This window comes from Pan troglodytes, chromosome 2, assembly GCF_028858775.2.
Source record: "Pan troglodytes isolate AG18354 chromosome 2, NHGRI_mPanTro3-v2.0_pri, whole genome shotgun sequence".
In the NCBI taxonomy this organism is placed as follows: Eukaryota; Metazoa; Chordata; class Mammalia; order Primates; family Hominidae; genus Pan; species Pan troglodytes.
Window position 1 is genome coordinate 78,284,347 of NC_086015.1, and position 21,336 is coordinate 78,305,682.

At 39.4% G+C, this 21,336-nt stretch overlaps 1 protein-coding gene across 2 annotated transcripts in view; it reads right to left on the reverse strand.

Annotated features, from left to right (window-relative positions):
• CNTN3 (contactin 3) overlaps positions 1 to 21,336 on the reverse strand; it is a 358,137-nt gene that overhangs the window by 22,016 nt on the left and 314,785 nt on the right. For both annotated transcript variants that reach the window (XM_526232.7, XM_054680802.2), the window contains 3 exons: positions 19,487 to 19,721; positions 16,639 to 16,754; positions 6,826 to 7,012 (listed from right to left, as the gene is read on the reverse strand). In XM_526232.7, coding sequence (XP_526232.2) covers positions 6,826 to 7,012; positions 16,639 to 16,754; positions 19,487 to 19,721 — 538 coding nt within the window. The remainder of the gene's footprint in view (positions 1 to 6,825; positions 7,013 to 16,638; positions 16,755 to 19,486; positions 19,722 to 21,336) is intronic.

Below are 21,336 nucleotides of genomic sequence, written 5' to 3' on the forward strand. Positions count from 1 at the left end.
AAACCCATCTGTACATCACCATCATCAAAGACCAAAAGTAGATAAAACCACAAAGATGGGGAGAAAACAGAACAGAAAAACAGGAAACTCTAAAATGCAGAGCGCCTCTCCTCCTCCAAAGGAACGCAGTTCCTCACCAGCAACGGAACAAAGCTGGATGGAGAATGATTTTGACGAGCTGAGAGAAGAAGGCTTCAGACGATCAAATTACTCTGAGCTACGGGAGGACATTCAAACCAAAGGCAAAGAAGTTGAAAACTTTGAAAAAAATTTAGAAGAATGTATAACTAGAATAACCAATACAGAGAAGTGCTTAAAGGAGCTGATGGAGCTGAAAACCAAGGCTCGAGAACTACGTGAAGAATGCAGAAGCCTCAGGAGCCGATGCGATCAACTGGAAGAAAGGGTATCAGCAATGGAAGATGAAATGAATGAAACGAAGCGAGAAGGGAAGTCTAGAGAAAAAAGAATAAAAAGAAATGAGCAAAGCCTCCAAGAAATATGGGACTATGTGAAAAGACCAAATCTACGTCTGATTGGTGTACCTGAAAGTGATGCGGAGAATGAAACCAAGTTGGAAAACACTCTGCAGGATATTATCCAGGAGAACTTCCCCAATCTAGCAAGGCAGGCCAACGTTCAGATTCAGGAAATACAGAGAACGCCACAAAGATACTCCTCGAGAAGAGCAACTCCAAGACACATAATTGTCAGATTCACCAAAGTTGAAATGAAGGAAAAAATGTTAAGGGCAGCCAGACAGAAAGGTCGGGTTACCCTCAAAGGGAAGCCCATCAGACTAACAGCGGATCTCTCGGCAGAAACCCTACAAGCCAGAAGAGAGTGGGGGCCAATATTCAACATTCTTAAAGAAAAGAATTTTCAACCCAGAATTTCATATCCAGCCAAACTAAGCTTCATAAGTGAAGGAGAAATAAAATACTTTACAGACAAGCAAATGCTGACCGATTTTGTCACCACCAGGCCTGCCCTAAAAGAGCTCCTGAAGGAAGCGCTAAATATGGAAAGGAACAACCGGTACCAGCCGCTGCAAAATCATGCCAAAATGTAAAGACCATCAAGACTAGGAAGAAACTGCATCAACTAACGAGCAAAATCACCAGCTAACATCATAATGACAGGATCAAATTCACACATAACAATATTAACTTTAAATGTAAATGGACTAAATTCTCCAATTAAAAGACACAGACTGGCAAGTTGGATAAAGAGTCAAGACCCATCAGTGTGCTGTATTCAGGAAACCCATCTCACGTACAGAGACACACATAGGCTCAAAATAAAAGGATGGAGGAAGATCTACCAAGCCAATGGAAAACAAAAAAAGGCAGGGGTTGCAATCCTAGTCTCTGATAAAACAGACTTTAAACCAACAAAGATCAAAAGAGACAAAGAAGGCCATTACATAATGGTAAAGGGATCAATTCAACAAGAGGAGCTAACTATCCTAAATATTTATGCACCCAATACAGGAGCACCCAGATTCATAAAGCAAGTCCTGAGTGACCTACAAAGAGACTTAGGCTCCCACACATTAATAATGGGAGACTTTAACACCCCACTGTCAACATTAGACAGATCAACGAGACAGAAAGTCAACAAGGATACCCAGGAATTGAACTCAGCTCTGCACCAAGCGGACCTAATAGACATCTACAGAACTCTCCACCCCAAATCAACAGAATATACATTTTTTTCAGCACCACACCACACCTATTCCAAAATTGACCACATAGTTGGAAGTAAAGCTCTCCTCAGCAAATGTAAAAGAACAGAAATTATAACAAACTATCTCTCAGACCACAGTGCAATCAAACTAGAACTCAGGATTAAGAATCTCACTCAAAGCCGCTCAACTACATGGAAACTGAACAACCTGCTCCTGAATGACTGCTGGGTACATAACGAAATGAAGGCAGAAATAAAGATGTTCTTTGAAACCAACGAGAACAAAGACACAACATACCAGAATCTCTGGGACGCATTCAAAGCAGTGTGCAGAGGGAAATTTATAGCACTAAATGCCCACAAGAGAAAGCAGGAAAGATCCAAAATTGACACCCTAACATCACAATTAAAAGAACTAGAAAAGCAAGAGCAAACACATTCAAAAGCTAGCAGAAGGCAAGAAATAACTAAAATCAGAGCAGAACTGAAGGAAATAGAGACACAAAAAACCCTTCAAAAAATTAATGAATCCAGGAGCTGGTTTTTTGAAAGGATCAACAAAATTGATAGACCACTAGCAAGACTAATAAAGAAAAAAAGAGAGAAGAATCAAATAGACGCAATAAAAAATGATAAAGGGGATATCACCACCGATCCCACAGAAATACAAACTACCATCAGAGAATACTACAAACACCTCTACGCAAATAAACTAGAAAATCTAGAAGAAATGGATACATTCCTCGACACATACACTCTCCCAAGACTAAACCAGGAAGAAGTTGAATCTCTGAATAGACCAATAACAGGAGCTGAAATTGTGGCAATAATCAATAGTTTACCAACCAAAAAGAGTCCAGGACCAGATGGATTCACAGCCGAATTCTACCAGAGGTACAAGGAGGAACTGGTACCATTCCTTCTGAAACTATTCCAATCAATAGAAAAAGAGGGAATCCTCCCTAACTCATTTTATGAGGCCAGCATCATTCTGATACCAAAGCCTGGCAGAGACACAACCAAAAAAGAGAATTTTAGACCAATATCCTTGATGAACATTGATGCAAAAATCCTCAATAAAATACTGGCAAACCGAATCCAGCAGCACATCAAAAAGCTTATCCACCATGATCAAGTGGGCTTCATCCCTGGGATGCAAGGCTGGTTCAACATACGCAAATCAATAAATGTAATCCAGCATATAAACAGAGCCAAAGACAAAAACCACATGATTATCTCAATAGATGCAGAAAAAGCCTTTGACAAAATTCAACAACCCTTCATGCTAAAAACTCTCAATAAATTAGGTATTGATGGGAGGTATTTCAAAATAATAAGAGCTATCTATGACAAACCCACAGCCAATATCATACTGAATGGGCAAAAACTGGAAGCATTCCCTTTGAAAACTGGCACAAGACAGGGATGCCCTCTCTCACCGCTCCTATTCAACATAGTGTTGGAAGTTCTGGCCAGGGCAATCAGGCAGGAGAAGGAAATAAAGGGTATTCAATTAGGAAAAGAGGAAGTCAAATTGTCCCTGTTTGCAGACGACATGATTGTTTATCTAGAAAACCCCATTGTCTCAGCCCAAAATCTCCTTAAGCTGATAAGCAACTTCAGCAAAGTCTCAGGATACAAAATCAATGTACAAAAATCACAAGCATTCTTATACACCAACAACAGACAAACAGAGAGCCAAATCATGAGTGAACTCCCATTCACAATTGCTTCAAAGAGAATAAAATACCTAGGAATCCAACTTACAAGGGATGTGAAGCACCTCTTCAAGGAGAACTACAAACCACTGCTCAAGGAAATAAAAGAGGATACAAACAAATGGAAGAACATTCCTTGCTCATGGGTAGGAAGAATCAATATCGTGAAAATGGCCATACTGCCCAAGGTAATTTACAGATTCAATGCCATCCCCATCAAGCTACCAATGACTTTCTTCACAGAATTGGAAAAAACTACTTCAAAGTTCATATGGAACCAAAAGAGAGCCCGCATCGCCAAGTCAATCCTAAGCCAAAAGAACAAAGCTGGAGGCATCACACTACCTGACTTCAAACTATACTACAAGGCTACAGTAACCAAAACAGCATGGTACTGGTACCAAAACAGAAATATAGATCAATGGAACAGAACAGAGCCCTCAGAAATAACGCCGCTTACCTACAACTATCTGATCTTTGACAAACCTGAGAAAAACAAGCAATGGGGAAAGGATTCCCTATTTAATAAATGGTGCTGGGAAAACTGGCTAGCCATATGTAGAAAGCTGAAACTGGATCCCTTCCTTACACCTTATACAAAAATCAATTCAAGATGGATTAAAGATTTAAACGTTAGACCTAAAACCATAAAAACCCTAGAAGAAAACCTAGGCATTACCATTCAGGACATAGGCGTGGGCAAGGACTTCATGTCCAAAACACCAAAAGCAATGGCAACAAAAGACAAAATTGACAAATGGGATCTAATTAAACTAAAGAGCTTCTGCACAGCAAAAGAAACTACCATCAGAGTGAATAGGCAACCTACAACATGGGAGAAAATTTTCGCAACCTACTCATCTGACAAAGGGCTAATATCCAGAATCTACAGTGAACTCAAACAAATTTACAAGAAAAAAACAAACAACCCCATCAAAAAGTGGGCGAAGGACATGAACAGGCACTTCTCAAAAGAAGACATTTATGCAGCCAAAAAACACATGAAAAAATGCTCATCATCACTGGCCATCAGAGAAATGCAAATCAAAACCACTATGAGATATCATCTCACCCCAGTTAGAATGGCAATCATTAAAAAGTCAGGAAACAACAGGTGCTGGAGAGGATGTGGAGAAATAGGAACACTTTTACACTGTTGGTGGGACTGTAAACTAGTTCAACCATTGTGGAAGTCAGTGTGGCGATTCCTCAGGGATCTAGAACTAGAAATACCATTTGACCCAGCCATCCCATTACTGGGTATATACCCAAATGACTATAAATCATGCTGCTATAAAGACACATGCACACGTATGTTTATTGCAGCATTATTCACAATAGCAAAGACTTGGAACCAACCCAAATGTCCAACAATGATAGACTGGATTAAGAAAATGTGGCACATATACACCATGGAATACTATGCAGCCATAAAAAATGATGAGTTCATATCCTTTGTAGGGACATGGATGAAATTGGAAACCATCATTCTCAGTAAACTATCGCAAGAACAAAAAACCAAACACCGCATATTCTCACTCATAGGTGGGAATTGAACAATGAGATCACATGGACACAGGAAGGGGAATATCATACTCTGGGGACTGTGGTGGGGAGGGGGGAGGGGGGAGGGATAGCATTGGGAGATATACCTAATGCTAGATGACGAGTTAGTGGGTGCAGCGCACCAGCATGGCACATGTATACATATGTAACTAACCTGCACAATGTGCACATGTACCCTAAAACTTAAAGTATAATAAAAAATTAAAAAAAAAAAAAAAAAAAAAAAAAAAAAAATAAATAAATAAATAAATAAATAATGATGTATATTTAGACCATATTGATTCAGTAAGAATTGTTGAGAAAACCAAACATATTTAGTAAAGAGTTGTAAATACAGAGTTTTTTTGTATCTGTATTTCCAAACTCATGTGCTCTTTGGTCTAACAGCAACCAAGTGGTATGAAAAACAGGTAGATTAGACTTCCTATAATAATTAGATAAGGATCATGTTAAATTGTTATATTAGTCAGTTGCTTACAAATGGGTCTTGCTATAGAAATTCAAATGGTTTGTTGCTAAATTTGTGCTCTGCAATGCTCATTGTACTAGCCAATTGTTAGCCACACTCTTTTTTCTATAGCTAATACAAAGATAAACACACAAACTTCTTTAATCAAATTTACACGTGCTAATTAACATCTAAAGTAGTAGAACTGTCTTACATTACTTTAAGTTAACCATAAAAAATGCTAGCCAATCATATTCAATTTTATATTATTGAAGTTCTTTGCAATTTTAGACAAAAAAGTATGTTTTCAAAAAAATTGGAAATGATATGGAAACAGAAATGCATCAATGAAATTAGCAACCAAGCATAAAAATTGTCTCATTCTTACATAAAGTTAGTTAAGCAAACATTTTTATTCAATTAAGAAATTTGAAAAATAAATTAAGAAAACAATTTTCTGCAAGTAAAAGTATGGTATCACTGTGCGTAAGTTACCTAATCCCTTCAAGCCATACTTCTATCACCTTTAAAATAGAGATAATAATGGCACCTACCTCTTGGGAGTAGTTATGAGGATTAAATGTGGGAATGAGCATAAATTACTTGGGATACAGAATGTTTTCAATCACTATTAGCTATGATGAGGGCAATGACAATAGTAACTTAAACATTTGCATTGTGAGCAAGTACCAATAAAACAATAAAACACAATGATTAAATGTATACTATGCTATTAGATTAACTGAAATATGTGTGGAACATTAGCAAATTGTAAATCACTGACTTTCTTGTAGACTAATATAATTGTAACTCATGATTGCAGCTGGCGAATTTACCTGTGAATACACAGCTAACAAAAACTCAGCTTTGAAAGCAACACTGACAACTCTGGTTAGATTTTTTAAAGTATCAACACATTCACAGGACCATCATCTTTTGCTGATAACCATTTAATGCACATTGCCATTCTTTGTATGATGTAGGAAAGAAAGATAAAGAAGGAAAAATCACTCCTGATTCTTCGGCATTAATTTTAACTTATTCATGCTTACCAGAAATCCTCAAGCTTTGGGAAACTAAAAATACATGAAAGTAAACCCAACTAAGCTTATCATATTTTAAAAGAAAAGGGGATAGATTTAACCTAACACCCCACACTAAGATTTTTTCAGAAGGCGCACATTCATTTTCACACTCTACCTAAAGATTTAGGGATATCATGAAGACAAGGGTATGTGTGGCTCTGAGTTTTGGAGTTGGGTTTTGGAGTTAGGTTTTGGAGCTAGGTTTATATAATCTAGTGAGATTAATGACTTGGGTTGTCCATTTCAAATAATAGAGAAGGTTATCCTTTTTAATGCAAACTATTTTCCGTACCATTCAAAGAAATCAGAATATACTTACGTGTTTTCTTGGTGGTTACATTAACTGTGGCGCTAAAAGGCCCAGCGCCGGCGCTGTTGTAAGCCCGGACAGCCGTGTAATAGGCCAGGTTGCTCTTCAGGCCCCGTAGTCTGGCTGATGTCTCATTTCCTGCCACTTTCATCTTACTGGATGATTCCTCCTTTCCACCCCCATTCCAGTACCGCACCTGGTGGGCGGAAGACACCAAACATGTGAAGGCTTAAAAAAATTCTGCCCTTTCCATTAAGTGATTTTCATTAAAATGGGCACTGACTTATTTCCTGATTAGTTCAACAAATATTTACTGAAGACCTACTATGTGCTAGGTGCTGCATTAAGCTGTGTGTCACAGCAGTGAAGATAGAGAAAAGGGACTCTAGGAGGAGAAAAATAATGAACAAATAAATATATGAACCAGATAAATTCAAACAGAACAAATGCTGAGCAAGCCAGACTATGAGATTATAAGTGGGAGAATGAAGGGGAGATATATATATATATATATATATATATATATATATATATATATATATATAAAATTAAAAATAGGAACAAAGTGTTATCATTAATATTGCCAATTTTCTGTAAGTATTGCTGTGTTCTATACAATTTTGCTCAAAAATGTTTACATGAGGCCAGATCATTTTTTAAAAATGTGGAAAAGTCAAGAAAGAAATAAAAAAGATGACATCATTTTCCTTCTTAGTTGTGTTTTGGATTTAAATAGTCAAAGTACTACAACTGAAAGAACAGACTATCTCTATGCTAATTTGGATTTGATAGGCACAACTACAGTACAGGGATGGAGAAGAAAAAGTGTCTAGGCTGAAGGAACCAAATTTGGAAATGTAATTGTTCAGAAAAGAGTGAACATAAGGTTGACAGAACATGAAGGTAGCATCTACAGAAGATAAGCAGAGAGACAAGTATTACAAAGCATACGAGGAACCCTGCTAGCAAGAAAATGTCAGCAGACCCAACCAGTGGAAGATGAGCTGGAATACGCTGATCTGAAACAAATTTAAAAATAACTGTTTAACATGTCTAGATTTACTAAAGAAGAAACTGAATCTACTATGCAATGACAGAAGATTTAAAAAAATATCAGATTTGAAAAATAATATGCAGGGCTCATAGACCTAAAAAATTACAATTATTAAAAAAATAAAATCAGTGATAGAATTAAGCTGAAGACTTATGGTGGAAAAGAGAATTAATTAACCCAGAACAGAGCCTGTATAGAGAAATAAACATTACAAAAGCAAAGTTAAGGGACACTGAGGGTAGAATGAAAAGTTCTAACTGGAGTTCCAGAAGGAGAGACTGAGGAAAAACCAATATTCAAAGGGAAAAAGGCTGATAATTTTCCAGAACTGAAGAAACGCAGCAATTTTCCTATTGCAAATTCACTCTGAGTTTAGAGTAGGAAAAATAAAAGGCAAATCCACTCCAGGGGAGAGGGTTGTTAAGACTGAATTGTGGTTCTCAATCATTTTTCATTGCCAGACACCTGAGAGATACAGGCTATCTTCTTGAGCAGTCGTGGGTGACTATGCCTTGGTTTGGGAGTGAGGATGTGCACCTGGGACAGGAATTAACTGCATTTCCTCACCCAGCAGACAGCAGGAGGGAAAGGATGTTAAGGTGGATTCACACACCTGAGGCAGGGGCTTGTCTGTCTTGGTTATCACCATATCTTTAACTGTTCGCAGCAAGGCCTGTACATACTAACCATTAACTGCTGTTGAATTGTTGAATGACCTGAACATAGTTTAAAAATGCCTCCCTCCTTCCTATGGCAGAGATTCGCCAGGCTACGTATTCAAGTCTCAATACTGTATTCATCCATGAGACATCAAAACTCCAATTTCTTGATGAGGCAATACAATTTTTTTCCTTCAGAATCATAAAACCATTTCACAAACCAATATATTTTTATTTGGGTAAGTAAACAGAAACACAGTTGAGAAATATCAGAATTAAAAATATCCCTATTAGTTCCAGTAATTTGATTTTTCCATAAAGAATGTTCCTATTTTGAAGAGTCCTTAATACCACTGCAGCAGAGATTTCACTTAATTTAAATTTAAAAATGAAATGCAGCTTATAAAAATAATCTATTAAAATGGCATTGTTCAGCCATTAAAGAATAGGTATTATATCAGAAATACTCTTTTAATAGACAAAAAGAATTATGTTCATACTAACAGATTTTCAAAGACAAATATTTTAACTTAGCAGTTAGACCAGACACATTTAAATAAATCAAAAGCAGGTAAAAATGCATTAAAGGTCTTTTAGGAAGACAACTCCAGATCTGTCTTCCACTCTTCTTCACTCTGCTCTCAGTCGCTAGGAGAGCTGACTGGTATGAACTATTGTCAGTCTGGCTCCTTTGCCCTGTGGCTTCTCGCTGGGTGTAGGTAATAGGATGCTGGTGATGGGAGGGTGGAAGGAAAGAGAGGCTGGGATATTTATTACCCTGCATTCCCCAATGCTGAGCCACCATTTGGTATGGAATATCTTTGCCTAATAAAGAATAGAGCACCATTTAATCAACCCTCACTCACAAAAGGCTACTGCTATGGCTCTCTCCAGTAAAACCAACCCTTTGACCCTCTTCAAAAGTCTGCATTATACTCACTTGAATGCATTTTTGCCTGTCATATTTATTTCAGTATGCCTCAATTGTCTGTATCTATTTTCCCATGTGCATTCAACTTGTGCTACAGTGAATTCTTTGCCCGATTGCAGGGAATTAGACCTAATGCATAAGTCTTTTTTTTCCAGCGACATTTTCATAGTCTCAAAAAAAGTACTCACATATTTGACATCTTTTTTCTTTTCTTTTTTTTTTTTTTTTTTTTTTTGAGACAGAGTCTCACTGTGTTGCCCAGGCTGGAATGTAGTGGCACGATCTTGGCTCACTGCAATCTCCACCTCCTGGGTTCAAGCAATTCTCCTGCCTCAACCTTCTGAGTAGCAGGGATTATAGGTGCCTGCCACTATGCCTGGCTAATTTTTGTATTTTTAGTAGAGACAGGGTCTCACCATGTTGGCCATCCTGGACTCGAACTCCTGACCTAAGGTGATCCACCCTCCTCGGCCTCCCAAAGTGCTGGGATTACAGGTGTGAGCCATCACGCCTGGCCTACATCTTTTTTCATTCTAATTCAAATATCAGGAACACATTCCGTACAGCTGTTTGGAACAGGAGGCTGGAAGAAGGCATCAATGAAGTTTAAGTTTGGCATTCTATTATGGCACATTAATTACATTCTTCTGCCAAACTTAAAAAAAAAAGACTGATTCCTCCAAAATATGCTAATCTGTATCATTTCACAAGTGTAGACTTGTTTTAATCATTTATCAAGGTCATTCTCCCAAATTTGGTTCTTTCAAAACAGAGAAGGACTTTAAAAAAATGGACTGTAGATACTGCACTAGAACGTGGGAGCTTTCATTCCTCAGGCACCCAGGATCCATGAACTTAAAGGCTTCTGCCTCTCTTCATCATGTCCGTATCTCTTGTTCCAACCCAAAAGGGCACCAGAAAAGATCTGAGCCTGAGTGTAACGGCTTAGCTGATGAAATAAATTGGAGCCCAGGGAAATGAGCTTCTCAACTACTGCTTGGTCAAATCAGAAAGAAAATTAGTCTAGATGCTAATGATGATGTGTGCTCAGCATGCCACATGGCACATGATCAACCCTCACTGAGATGAGAGAAAGGAAGGAGCTATTAACAATTTTAAAGCCAAACTGGGGAAACTGCAACCCAGAAAGTTAGCCACACGACTGATAATTAAATACTCTGCCAAGTCCTTCGCCCCCCACCAAGGTTAATTTTTAAATCATTACTGAAACTAAGAAAAGACATATTTTTATCTTGGTGTAATTACATAAACTATTTTGTAAGATTTTCCCAATTAGTACTTCTTTCAGCTTGTTTCCTTTTTCTTTATACTTACCAAGCATTTGGGGAAGAAATGTTTAATCGTTGTTTCCTTTCAATACTGTATTCATGCTACATTTGGACATTCTATTTGCTACTCTTTACACAAACAGGCAAGCGGCAATGCATTTCAACCTGTAATTAATTTCAAGAAAGTCCCATTTTCCCATAGCTCTTCTCATCTTTCTGTGCCCCACTTTGATGGCAATATCAGCATGCATTAGAAATGGTGGCCACTGGGTCCCACACTGGGATTGTGCTACATCACTATATATTACTTCACTGGTTTGCTTTTTTTCTCTTCAGTACAATCTCATCCCAAAGCCCAATATTCAAAACAGAGAAAAGTGAAAGCCCTAAGTCTCTTTCGGCCATTTTGACAATAGCTTCTTTATCTCATTTAATTTGCAAACAATGCTGTGAGTTATTATTATCTCTATTTTAACTGAGCCTTGGAGAGCTCGAACAACTTGCTCAAGGCCATATAGCAACAGGGTAGCAGAGCCCAAACTGCAGTTATTCAATCAACATATATTTTTTGCATGCCTCCTGTATGTCAGATACTACTCCAGGCACTTGGGATAGATCAATGAGGAAAAAGGCTGAGTTACCTTCTCCTTGTAGAGTTTGTATTCAAACTAGCAGATCTGAACACAGGTTTGTCTAATTCTAAAATGGTGTGGACTTAACTAGACAGTGTGACGTTCTATGAGGATTTTTAAATTTTCTGTCTTTCAGTGAAACTCTCTTTCTTGGTATGACCAATAATGGTGTAATTCTCCTTTCTTATAACATATCCTTATCTGGATGACTTCTTATTGACCTAAATTTATATACAGTTATGTGTTACAATGACAGGGATACATTCTGAGAAATGTATCATTAGATGGTTGTTGCATTGTGTGAACATCGTAGAGTGCAATTATGCGAACCTGCATGGTATAACTTACTACACACCTATGTTAGATGGTGTAGCGTAGTGCTCCTAGGCTATAAACCTGTACAGCATGTTACTGTACTGAATGCTGTAGGCAAGTGTAACACAATTGTACATTTTTGTATATTCAAACATACATAAACATAGAAAAGGTAAAGTAAAATTGTGGTATTACAATCTTAGGGGACCACTGTTGTATGTGTCATCTGTCCTAAACTGAAATATCATTATGTAGTGCATGACTATATTAAAAAATCAACATCTACCTGCCTTAAGCTGTTCAACAACCACCAGTGACTGCTAGCACTCTGTTCGGTTTGGAATCCCACAAGCCATTCATGTATATTCTTCCATTTATTTTTCTTAACTATTTTACAAGTTACGACTAGGTCAAGAATTATGATCCTGTCATGATTTCTGTAAAGGACAACATTGATCATGGTGAGTGTGCATGTCAGTCTCTCACCTGAGGACTGCCATATGTGTTCATTTATTTTCTTTTTTTCTTTTTTGAGACGGAGTCTCGCTGTGTTGCCCAGGCTGGAGTGCAGTGGTGCGATCTCGGCTCACTGCAAGCTCTGCCTCCCTGGTTCATGCCATTCTCCTGCCTCAGCCTCCTGAGTAGATGGGACTACAGGCACCTGCCACTACGCCCGGCTAATTTTTTGTATTTTTATTTATTTATTTTTAATTTTTTAATTTTTTATTTTTTTTATACTTTAAGTTCGAGGGTACATGTGAAGAATGTGCAGGTTTGTTACATATGTATACATGTGCCATGTTGGTGTGCTGCACCCATTAACTCATCATTTACATTAGGTATGTCTCCAAATGCTATCCCTCCCCCCTTCCCCCACCTCATGACAGGCCCCAGCGTGTGCTGTTCCCCACCCTGTGTCCAAGTGTTCTCGTCGTTCAATTCCCACCTGTGAGTGAGAACATGTGGTGTTTGGTTTTCTGTCCTTGCGATATGTTTGCTGAGAATGATGGTTTCCAGCTTCATCCATGTCCCTACAAAGGACATGAACTCATCCTTTTTTATGGCTGCATAGTATTCCATGGTGTATATGGGCCACATTTTCTTAATCCAGTCTATCATTGATGGACATTTGGGTTGGTTCCAAGTCTTTGCTATTATGAATAGTGTCACAATAAACATATATGTGCATGTGTCTTTATAGCAGCATAACTTTTAATCCTTTGGATATATACCCAGTAATGGGATGGCTGGGTCAAATGGTATTTCTAGTTCTAGATCCTTGAGGAATTGCCACACTGTCTTCCACAATGGTTGAACTAGTTTACAGTCCCACCAACAGTGTAAAAGTGTTCCTCTCTACTAAAAATTTTTTGCATATTTGTAGAGACAGGGTTTCACTGTATTAGCCAGGATGGTCTCGATCTCCTGACCTCATGATCTGCTCGCCTCGGCCTCCCAAAGTGCTGGGATTACAGGTGTGAGCCACTGAGCCCAGCAGTGTTCATTTATTTTCTTTAAATAAATTTGATCAAACATTGAATTCCATATCCTGCTCAGCTAATGGGAGATTCAGCCACAGTCATTCCTGTGGCTCCCTTCCCAAAGCCCCCAAGATCACTTATTTTTGTGTTTGATTTGAGCCCTTTAATTCTAGCAGCTGGGGGCCATGTTTGGTGAGTGAGAAATCACTGCTGAGTGGGAAACACAGTTGTTCAATCTTGCCGTCAACCTGGGCACTGCTTTAGAAAGATGTAGCCCCCAGGAGGCTTTGTAAGCTTCAGACATTTATGTCTGCCAATGTCATTGGAAATTTCTCTTCTATGTTTTCCTCAGTTGCAATTTCCCTCCTCTGACCCTCCAAGAAACATGGAACAATCTGCCTAATGGCCTGAACTTTTGAAACAAAGCTAGGAAGGGAAGTGTCTTGCAGGCAACTCCTTTTGATAGCTTTTGGCATAATCCCTTGAGTTAAGGGAGATTACTGTCAATTATTTGCTACAGAATATTTACTGGAGAGAAATAGATATATTAATATCTCAAAAATTCTTCTGAGGGATGTCTCACACCTACTGACTGTTTATTATGATGAGCCAGAAACTGGCCAGGTGCAGTGGCTTACTCCTGTAATCCCAGCACTTTGGGAGGCCAAGGCAGGCAGATCACCTGAGGTCGAGAGTTAGAGACTAGCCTGACCAACATGGAGAAACCCCATCTCTACTAAAAAATACAAAAGTTAGCTGGGCGTGGTGGCATGCACCTGTAATCCCAGCTACTAGAGAGGCTGAGGCAGGAGAGTTGCTTGAACCCAGGAGTGGGAGGTTGTGGTGAGCCGAGATCATGCCACTGCACTCCAGCCTGGGCAACAAGAGCGAAACTCCGTCTCAAAAATAAATAGATAGATAAATAAATAAAGAGCCAGAAATTATGAGAATCTCATTACATACCTAATCTTATCCAATCCTCCCAATATCCTAATGAGGTTAGGCCTATTATTGTCCCCATTCTACAGGTGAGGAAAACGAGGATCACAGAGTTTATGTAATTTTCCAAACACAGCTGGCAAGTGGTAGAATTGGGATTTGCTATGGGACTGGCCTCAGAGCCACAATCCCTTACCGCTGTGCTCCTTCCATCCCCTATATCTTTACCTCCATTGCCAATGCCACTGCCAGTTCTTTAACCACAAGGGAGCTACTGTTGGCTCCCCATCATCTTTCATTGCTTTCATCTATTGTCATGGAATTAAAGGAATCTTCCATCCAGCTGTTCCTGGCTTCCTTTAAAAGATGCGCATTAAGTTGTTCTCCTGTATTTATGTGGTGTTTTACTTCTTCATACTCTCTTTCTCTTCCTTAAGTCCGGACTATTCTGTCTCTGATCAGGCTTCTCTGTCAAGACCAGTGTTTATTATGTTTAACTGTGCAGGAAGATGTTTCCTTACAGATAGTTACTAAAAATACACACTAACAAGACCTAGTCCTAAATGTTTGGATTGAGTGGGTCCTGGGAGAGCTGTGGGAGCTCAATTTTAACAACACCTTCAGGTAATTCTGCTGTAGGGGGTTCACAGTCCATACTTTGAGCATCATTGCTCTATTCCCTATCCTTTCTTTTCTTAATTTGTTAATATTAATTCAAGTCGACGCTTGTTTGGTTGCAAGGAACAGAAACTCTTTCAAGGCAGTTCAAATATAAGGAGAATCTATTAAAAAGAAGGGCAAGGTTACATTATGAAAAAGAATAAAGCCAAGTCATATGATAACTGAATGACTGTCAAAGAGCTACTTTATTCTGGCTGCCCCCACTTTTTTTGAGATAGAATCTCAGTCTGTCATCCAGGCTACAGTGCAATGGCAGGATGATGGCTCACTGAAGCCTCGACCTCCTGGGCTCAAGCAATTCTCCCATCTCAGCCTCCCAAGTAACTAGGACTACAGGCGTGTGTCACCATGCCTGGCTAATTTTTGTATATTTTGTTGAGATGGGGTCTCACTAAGTTGCCCAGGCCAGTCATGAAATCCTGGGCTCAAGCAATCCTCCTGCATTTGCCTCCCAAAGTATTGGGATTACAGGCGCAAGCCACCACACCTGGCTTATTCTGCCCTCTTGCAGGTTCCATGGGCCCTTGTCTCCTCCATTCTTTAGGGATGCATGACAGTGTATCTCATCTCTGCAGATTAGCTTTGTCCTGCCTGTCCATGGCCTTAGTTTGAGAAGTCTGAACTGAGCCCTAAATTTGACACACTACTGCATTACACTCACTAACTATAATCTCTATAATTTCTTATTTAAATATCTCAAACAAGAATCTGACTTGCTAGGCTTCATAGTCCACAGAGCATTTACATTTGATCAAGAGACCACCCTGGAGCCCTCATTTGAAGGTGTGTTGGCAAGTGGAGGGGTATGTGGCCCTGTGATGCAAACCTGCCTGTGTAAGCCTGCCACTGAATCAGGAGTTACAGGCTTCCTCAGGGATGCTTGGAGGGAAGCTTCATAAGAAGACAGCTGTGGGTAGGATGAAATCACAACTATGAATCCCACAATGTCATTGTTGGCAAAATCTTCTTTGAATTTTATTTATCTTGCCAGTTCTCAGCTCTACTACTTCCAGTTTCCGCTAACTGCTCACTACTAAATGGGGGACCCAGTTCAAATGGTTCTTCTTAGCCTTTAAAGCCACCTGTGACCTGGTCCTCCCATGCCTATTTGAAGTCACCTTTCCAAACAGGAACCTTTGGCAGGTGGGCCTCTACTCCTCTGCTTTTCTATCATGCCATGCCTAATCCAGAATGTTTTCTACTCCTTCCACCTTTACTTACTTTCCCTTGAAAGTCCTGTTAAGCCTTACTACCCTTATGAAGACTTTCAGTATGTCCCATCCTTCTTGACAACACAAACATTTCCTGTTTTGGGTGACCTAGTCAGACCTTCATTATATTTGGTCTTACATTATCCTGTTTCAGATGTTTCATCCTATTTCACTAAACAGAGAGGTCTTTGAAGGCTCAAAATATCTTACAGACAGCTGGCTTCTCTAGAGCCTATAAAAGAAGCCCACAATGTAACAAAGCCACCAAGAAAGTAAGACAAAGAGCTGGAGGACAGTGACTTCCTGTTGATGAAAGTACTCTATGAACTTGATAAATGCAGTTCAATCTCACCTTTATTTTTTAGTCAACCCATCTAAAATATTTGGCCCATGTGACACGTGATTTCCTTTCATATTCTTTTTTTATTCCTTTTCTACTCCAACTAATGTTATTTTCATTCAACTGGTTAAATTCAGTATACATCGAACATCAGATGAAACAATGTGTAGATAAAAAAATTTCAGCCAAAGACAGACTTCAAATAAGAGGTCATTGTTAAGGGTTTTAAATTCAAGGAGACAAAGTGGCACGGTAACACACATACACAATTTAATCGGAAAAGAAATTACCTCATAGCCCAGTAAATGTCCATTGCTCAACTTCCAAGGAATGGTGTTCCATGAAACTTCAATTTCTGAGGAAGATAGGCTATTTGCAGAGACTTGAGATGGGGCCACTGTAGGCTCTGTTCGGAAACAGAAATTGAAATATGATGATAATTTTGGCAGTTAGTTTAAAACACAGATTAATGTTCTTATTTTTATAAAAGCATTTTAACATATTTGAAAATTGTATGAAATATTCTGGCACCATATGTTGAAAATAGAGACACTGGTCCATTTCCGTTTCTTAGGAAAAGATGGTATCATAGCCAAAGGCTTTTCTTTGCTAAACAGCTGTGGCAACCTATACTTTCCTCCCTTGCACCTCTTTCTTGGCATCTTCCTTATCTTCCTTTTTTTTTGCCTGTCTTCTCCTCACCTTGTCTTTATTTCCTTCCCTTCATCTCATTCCTACTGCTTGGGAACTTCTCTGCCCACAAATGCTACTTAGTTTTCATTTTGCCAAACAAAGGTCTAGGTTAAGTAAAGCTCATTTACACAATAAACACTGAGTGAGTACCTTGTCTAGCGAGGCCTACAGAGACAACTGAAATGTGGTGGATGGCATGCTCTTTTGAAGGAGTAGATAGAAATGCAGGTGGCTTATCATATAGCAAGAAGATTCCCCTTTGTAATAAGCACTGTTGAGATTCTATGGGATTCACAGTGGTTCTCCCCTCTCAGGGCCCATCTCTGAGCAGGAATCTCCCCTCCCTCAGGTGCATTTCTCTGTCAAATGATCCTGCTTCTCAGACAAGGTGGCTTGATGCTAAGATGAATTCCTGATCTAAGGCTGGGCCTCTTAGATTTTCTCTCCTGAGAATTTGAAACTTGGTTTGGAGAGTCGAGGAGTACTTGGAGCCCATTGATCCAGTGCAGGTGCTCTAGAGGAGCAGAACCATTTTCTGAGGTTCCAGGGCTTCTCTGATTGAAGTTCTTTGTGAGGTTTGCTGCATAACTCTCCCTTGTATTCACAGAGACACCCTAGTAGATTTCACAGAAGTCTTTTGCTTCTTTCTTAGGTAAGCCCAATTCATTTTTCATGTTTGAACAGAAAGACTTTTAGCTACCTCTGCAGCGGGAGCAAAAATGATAAGAGGAGAAGAAAAATGAGGGAGGCAACAATGGGTAAGAGGCTGTGGCTGCCCCTCTTTTCCAGTTGCCAGCACCTAGGTCCTGGATGCACAGGTAAACAGTGTCCGAAAACTCCCTGGATAATGGCCATCACTCCCCAGACCCCTGATTTGCCCTTGCAATCCCTGGCAGCTTTTAGAAATGAGGTCTGGCTATGAATTTAAGACTCTTCTGCAAAGACTTTTATAATCCTTAAAAAAAAAAAAAAAATCCCTCTCAGAACTCAACCAAAAGTGAGAAGACAAGAATAGGGGCGGGGATCCGAAGAAAAATCAACTCTACTTACTATTCTTAGGAATGACAACTGCAGGCCACTTTTTGCAACTTACTGTCAGGTCTGGAGGGTAGGGGAGACACTGATATATTTCGTGAGCTCAGAATGGTTAAGGGCAAAGGCCCTTGGTTAAAATACTGGCTGTACCACTTACTATTAGGAATTTTGGCAAATTTATTACTCTCTTTCACAAGGCTTCCATTTTCTCATTTGTAAATGGGAAATAATAGTGCCTATATTTTTTATTTGAAATATCAAATTAGGTAATGTCTGGCAAGTAGTAAAACTTCAATACATGTTAGTTTCTGCCATTTTTTTTTTTTTTTTTGTAGAACTACATGGGATAGCCAATAGTTGTTGCTGATCTATGAAATGGCAATTTTGCATAATTCTTTTACCTTGATTATTTTCTAAAGCGGTCATGAGACAAAATGTAGATGTCTCAATATCTGAGACAGGTATAAAAGAAAGGCAAAGAAACAGAATGGGTCCAGAGTGAAGTATGTCTGTATCTCCACCAGCAGGTTCATATCCCTCAAACCTGCACATTGCATGTCTGTTGAATGAGATACCGCTGCTCCTGACTCTTCATCCAGTAACATCCTTTTCTCAGGCCATGGGAACCACTATACAACTTAGGACTAGGGTAGCTCCAAGGGGTATATTTTTATTACCCCAAGGTAAGGCTGTGATTTTCCTTGCTTCACAAGCTGGAACGTAGGAACTGTTCCTCATAAACAGATTTTTAAATTGATGGTTATGATCTGAGACAGGTCTCAATCAATTTTGGGATTTATTTTATCAAGGTGTTAAGGACATGCCCAGAAAAAAAAAAAAAAAAAAAACACGGGTGCACAGAAACAGTCTGTGGTCTGTGTCCATTTCCAAAGGTGAATCTGAGGGCTTTAATATTTAGAGTGGGCTGCAGTGGAAAGAGGAAGGGTATGGTAATCCACATGTTGCAAGGGAAAAGGAGCAGATAGGAGGCTAATCAATTAGGTCTCCTGCTCAGTAAATCAGCACTTTACATAAGGCAAGGCGAACATGGAGTAGCTACCTGTAGAGAGATTTAACCTTTTATCTGTAACTATCTGGTTAGGAACAAAAGGAAAGGCATTTTCTTGCATGACTTGGCTTTCAGCTTAATTTCTTCCTTTTGGCCTAGTGAATTGGGGTCCTGAGGTTTTATTTTCCTTTCACGGTTACATCCTCTAACTATCCATTAAGTCTTATACTTCAAGTCATTTATGATTGATCTTTATGACTTGCACTGGGAATCTAACTACTACCTGGATGATTGTTCTTTGGAATAAATATATTTGAAGTCAAAACGAGACTCCAAATCAGTTTTTGGAGCACAAATAATTATTATTAGGCGGAACTGATACACAGTCATGTTTTCCATACCTTCTTCTGCAGAGAACACTGTTGTCACTGGGCTAAATGGTCCTTCACCTTTGTTATTATAAACACCCACTTTAACTTCATATGGTGAATATGGCACGATGCTTTCATTCCTAAAGACATATCTTGGGGTGTCAGGGGATGTCACCACTGTCTGGATCCAGGTGGTAACCCCAAGAGGGCGGAAAGCAACAACATACCCAAAACCTTCACCATTCTGTAGTTCTTCAGGGACTGGCTATAAAGGAAAGACATACTGAATCACCCTTACACATAAGGGCAAGGCAAAAATGAATGCAGCTGTAATCCACAGGCATTTATTTGTAAAAGTCATCAAATAATCATCTACATTGTATTAAGCAGTTGCATGAAAAAAGGAGAAAAACATCAGTAGGAGAGTCATGTCAGCTGCTTTTAAACAGACATATGTCACCATTTCATAGCCATCCAGATAATGAACTGGAATTTTCTGTGATTATTCAGTTAGCTGATCATCTTATGGCTCAAGTCTGAGTTTCTAATAGTAAGATATACTTTCAGTTGAAAATATCTGATCTCTTAAGTCAAATAAAAATTATCTAATTCTTAATGTTGACTTTATGAGAAGAAACATTAAAATGGTGATTAAGAACAATTAAGTAAAACTGGAAAAAAAAAAAAAAAAGGCCTGGTACGGTGGCTGACGCCTGTAATCCCAGCACTTTGGGAGGCCAAGGCAAGTGGCCATCACGAGGTCAGGAGTTTGAGACCAGCCTGTCCAATATGGTGAAACCTTGTCTCTACTAAAAATACAAAAATTAGCCGGGCGTGGTGGCATGCGCCTGCAGTCCCAGCTACTCGGGAGGCTGAGGTAGGAGAATTGCTTGAATCTGTGAGGCAGAGATTGCAATGAGCCGATATCACGCCACTCCTGGGTGACAGAGAGAGACTCCATCAAGAAAAAAAAAAAAAAAAGGAAGTAAATACTAATTTATAAATTAATGAATTACATCCCTGTAACTCTAGCACTTTGGGAGGCCAAGGCAGCTCGATCATTTGAGGTTGGGAGTTTGAGAGCAGCCTGGCCAACATAGCAAAACTCCGTCTCTACTAAAAATACAAAAATTATCCACGCATGGTGGCGCATGCCTGTAATTCTAGCTATTTGGGGAGGTTGCGGTGGGAGAATCACTTGAACCCAGGAGGTGGAGGTTGCAGTGAGCCAAGATTGCACTACTGCACTCCAGACTGGGCAACAGAGCAAGACTGTCTCAAAAAAAAGGAAAAAAATATTAACGAATTAAACTCAAAGCTATACTTGAGTCATGTCAAAAATTTTATTGACACATCATCAACATGTTCAAAAAATGCAGGTAATTCTAGTACTTTTTGACTTCAAACCTATTAACCTTTTTCCTACTGATGATGTAAACCAATGGCTGGGAGAATGGCCAGGAAAGAAACAAACTCAAGCACCTGTTGGAATAGGTGACTTCACCAGTGGGGGCTGCACAGCTGCTTGGAAAGTCATAAGGGGAGCTTGAGGGGCAACAGCCGCAACATAACTCATCTCTATGTCTACCAACCAGGTGACCCTGGGCCAATTATTTCTTATATCCGAGCCTGAGTATTTTCATCTGTAAATTGTTGCAAGGATGACATGAGGAAAATACATGCTAAATGCTGGGAATAGTGGGTGGCTCAGAGAAAGTGTCAAAAAATATTAGCTACTAAGGCTACAACCACCACCACCAGCCCCACTACCACTAATCCCACCATCACCACCTATATTACCACCAGCAGCAGCAGCACCCACCAGCCACACCCTCAGCACTACCACCACCACCTGCATCATTGGCACCACCACCTGGGAA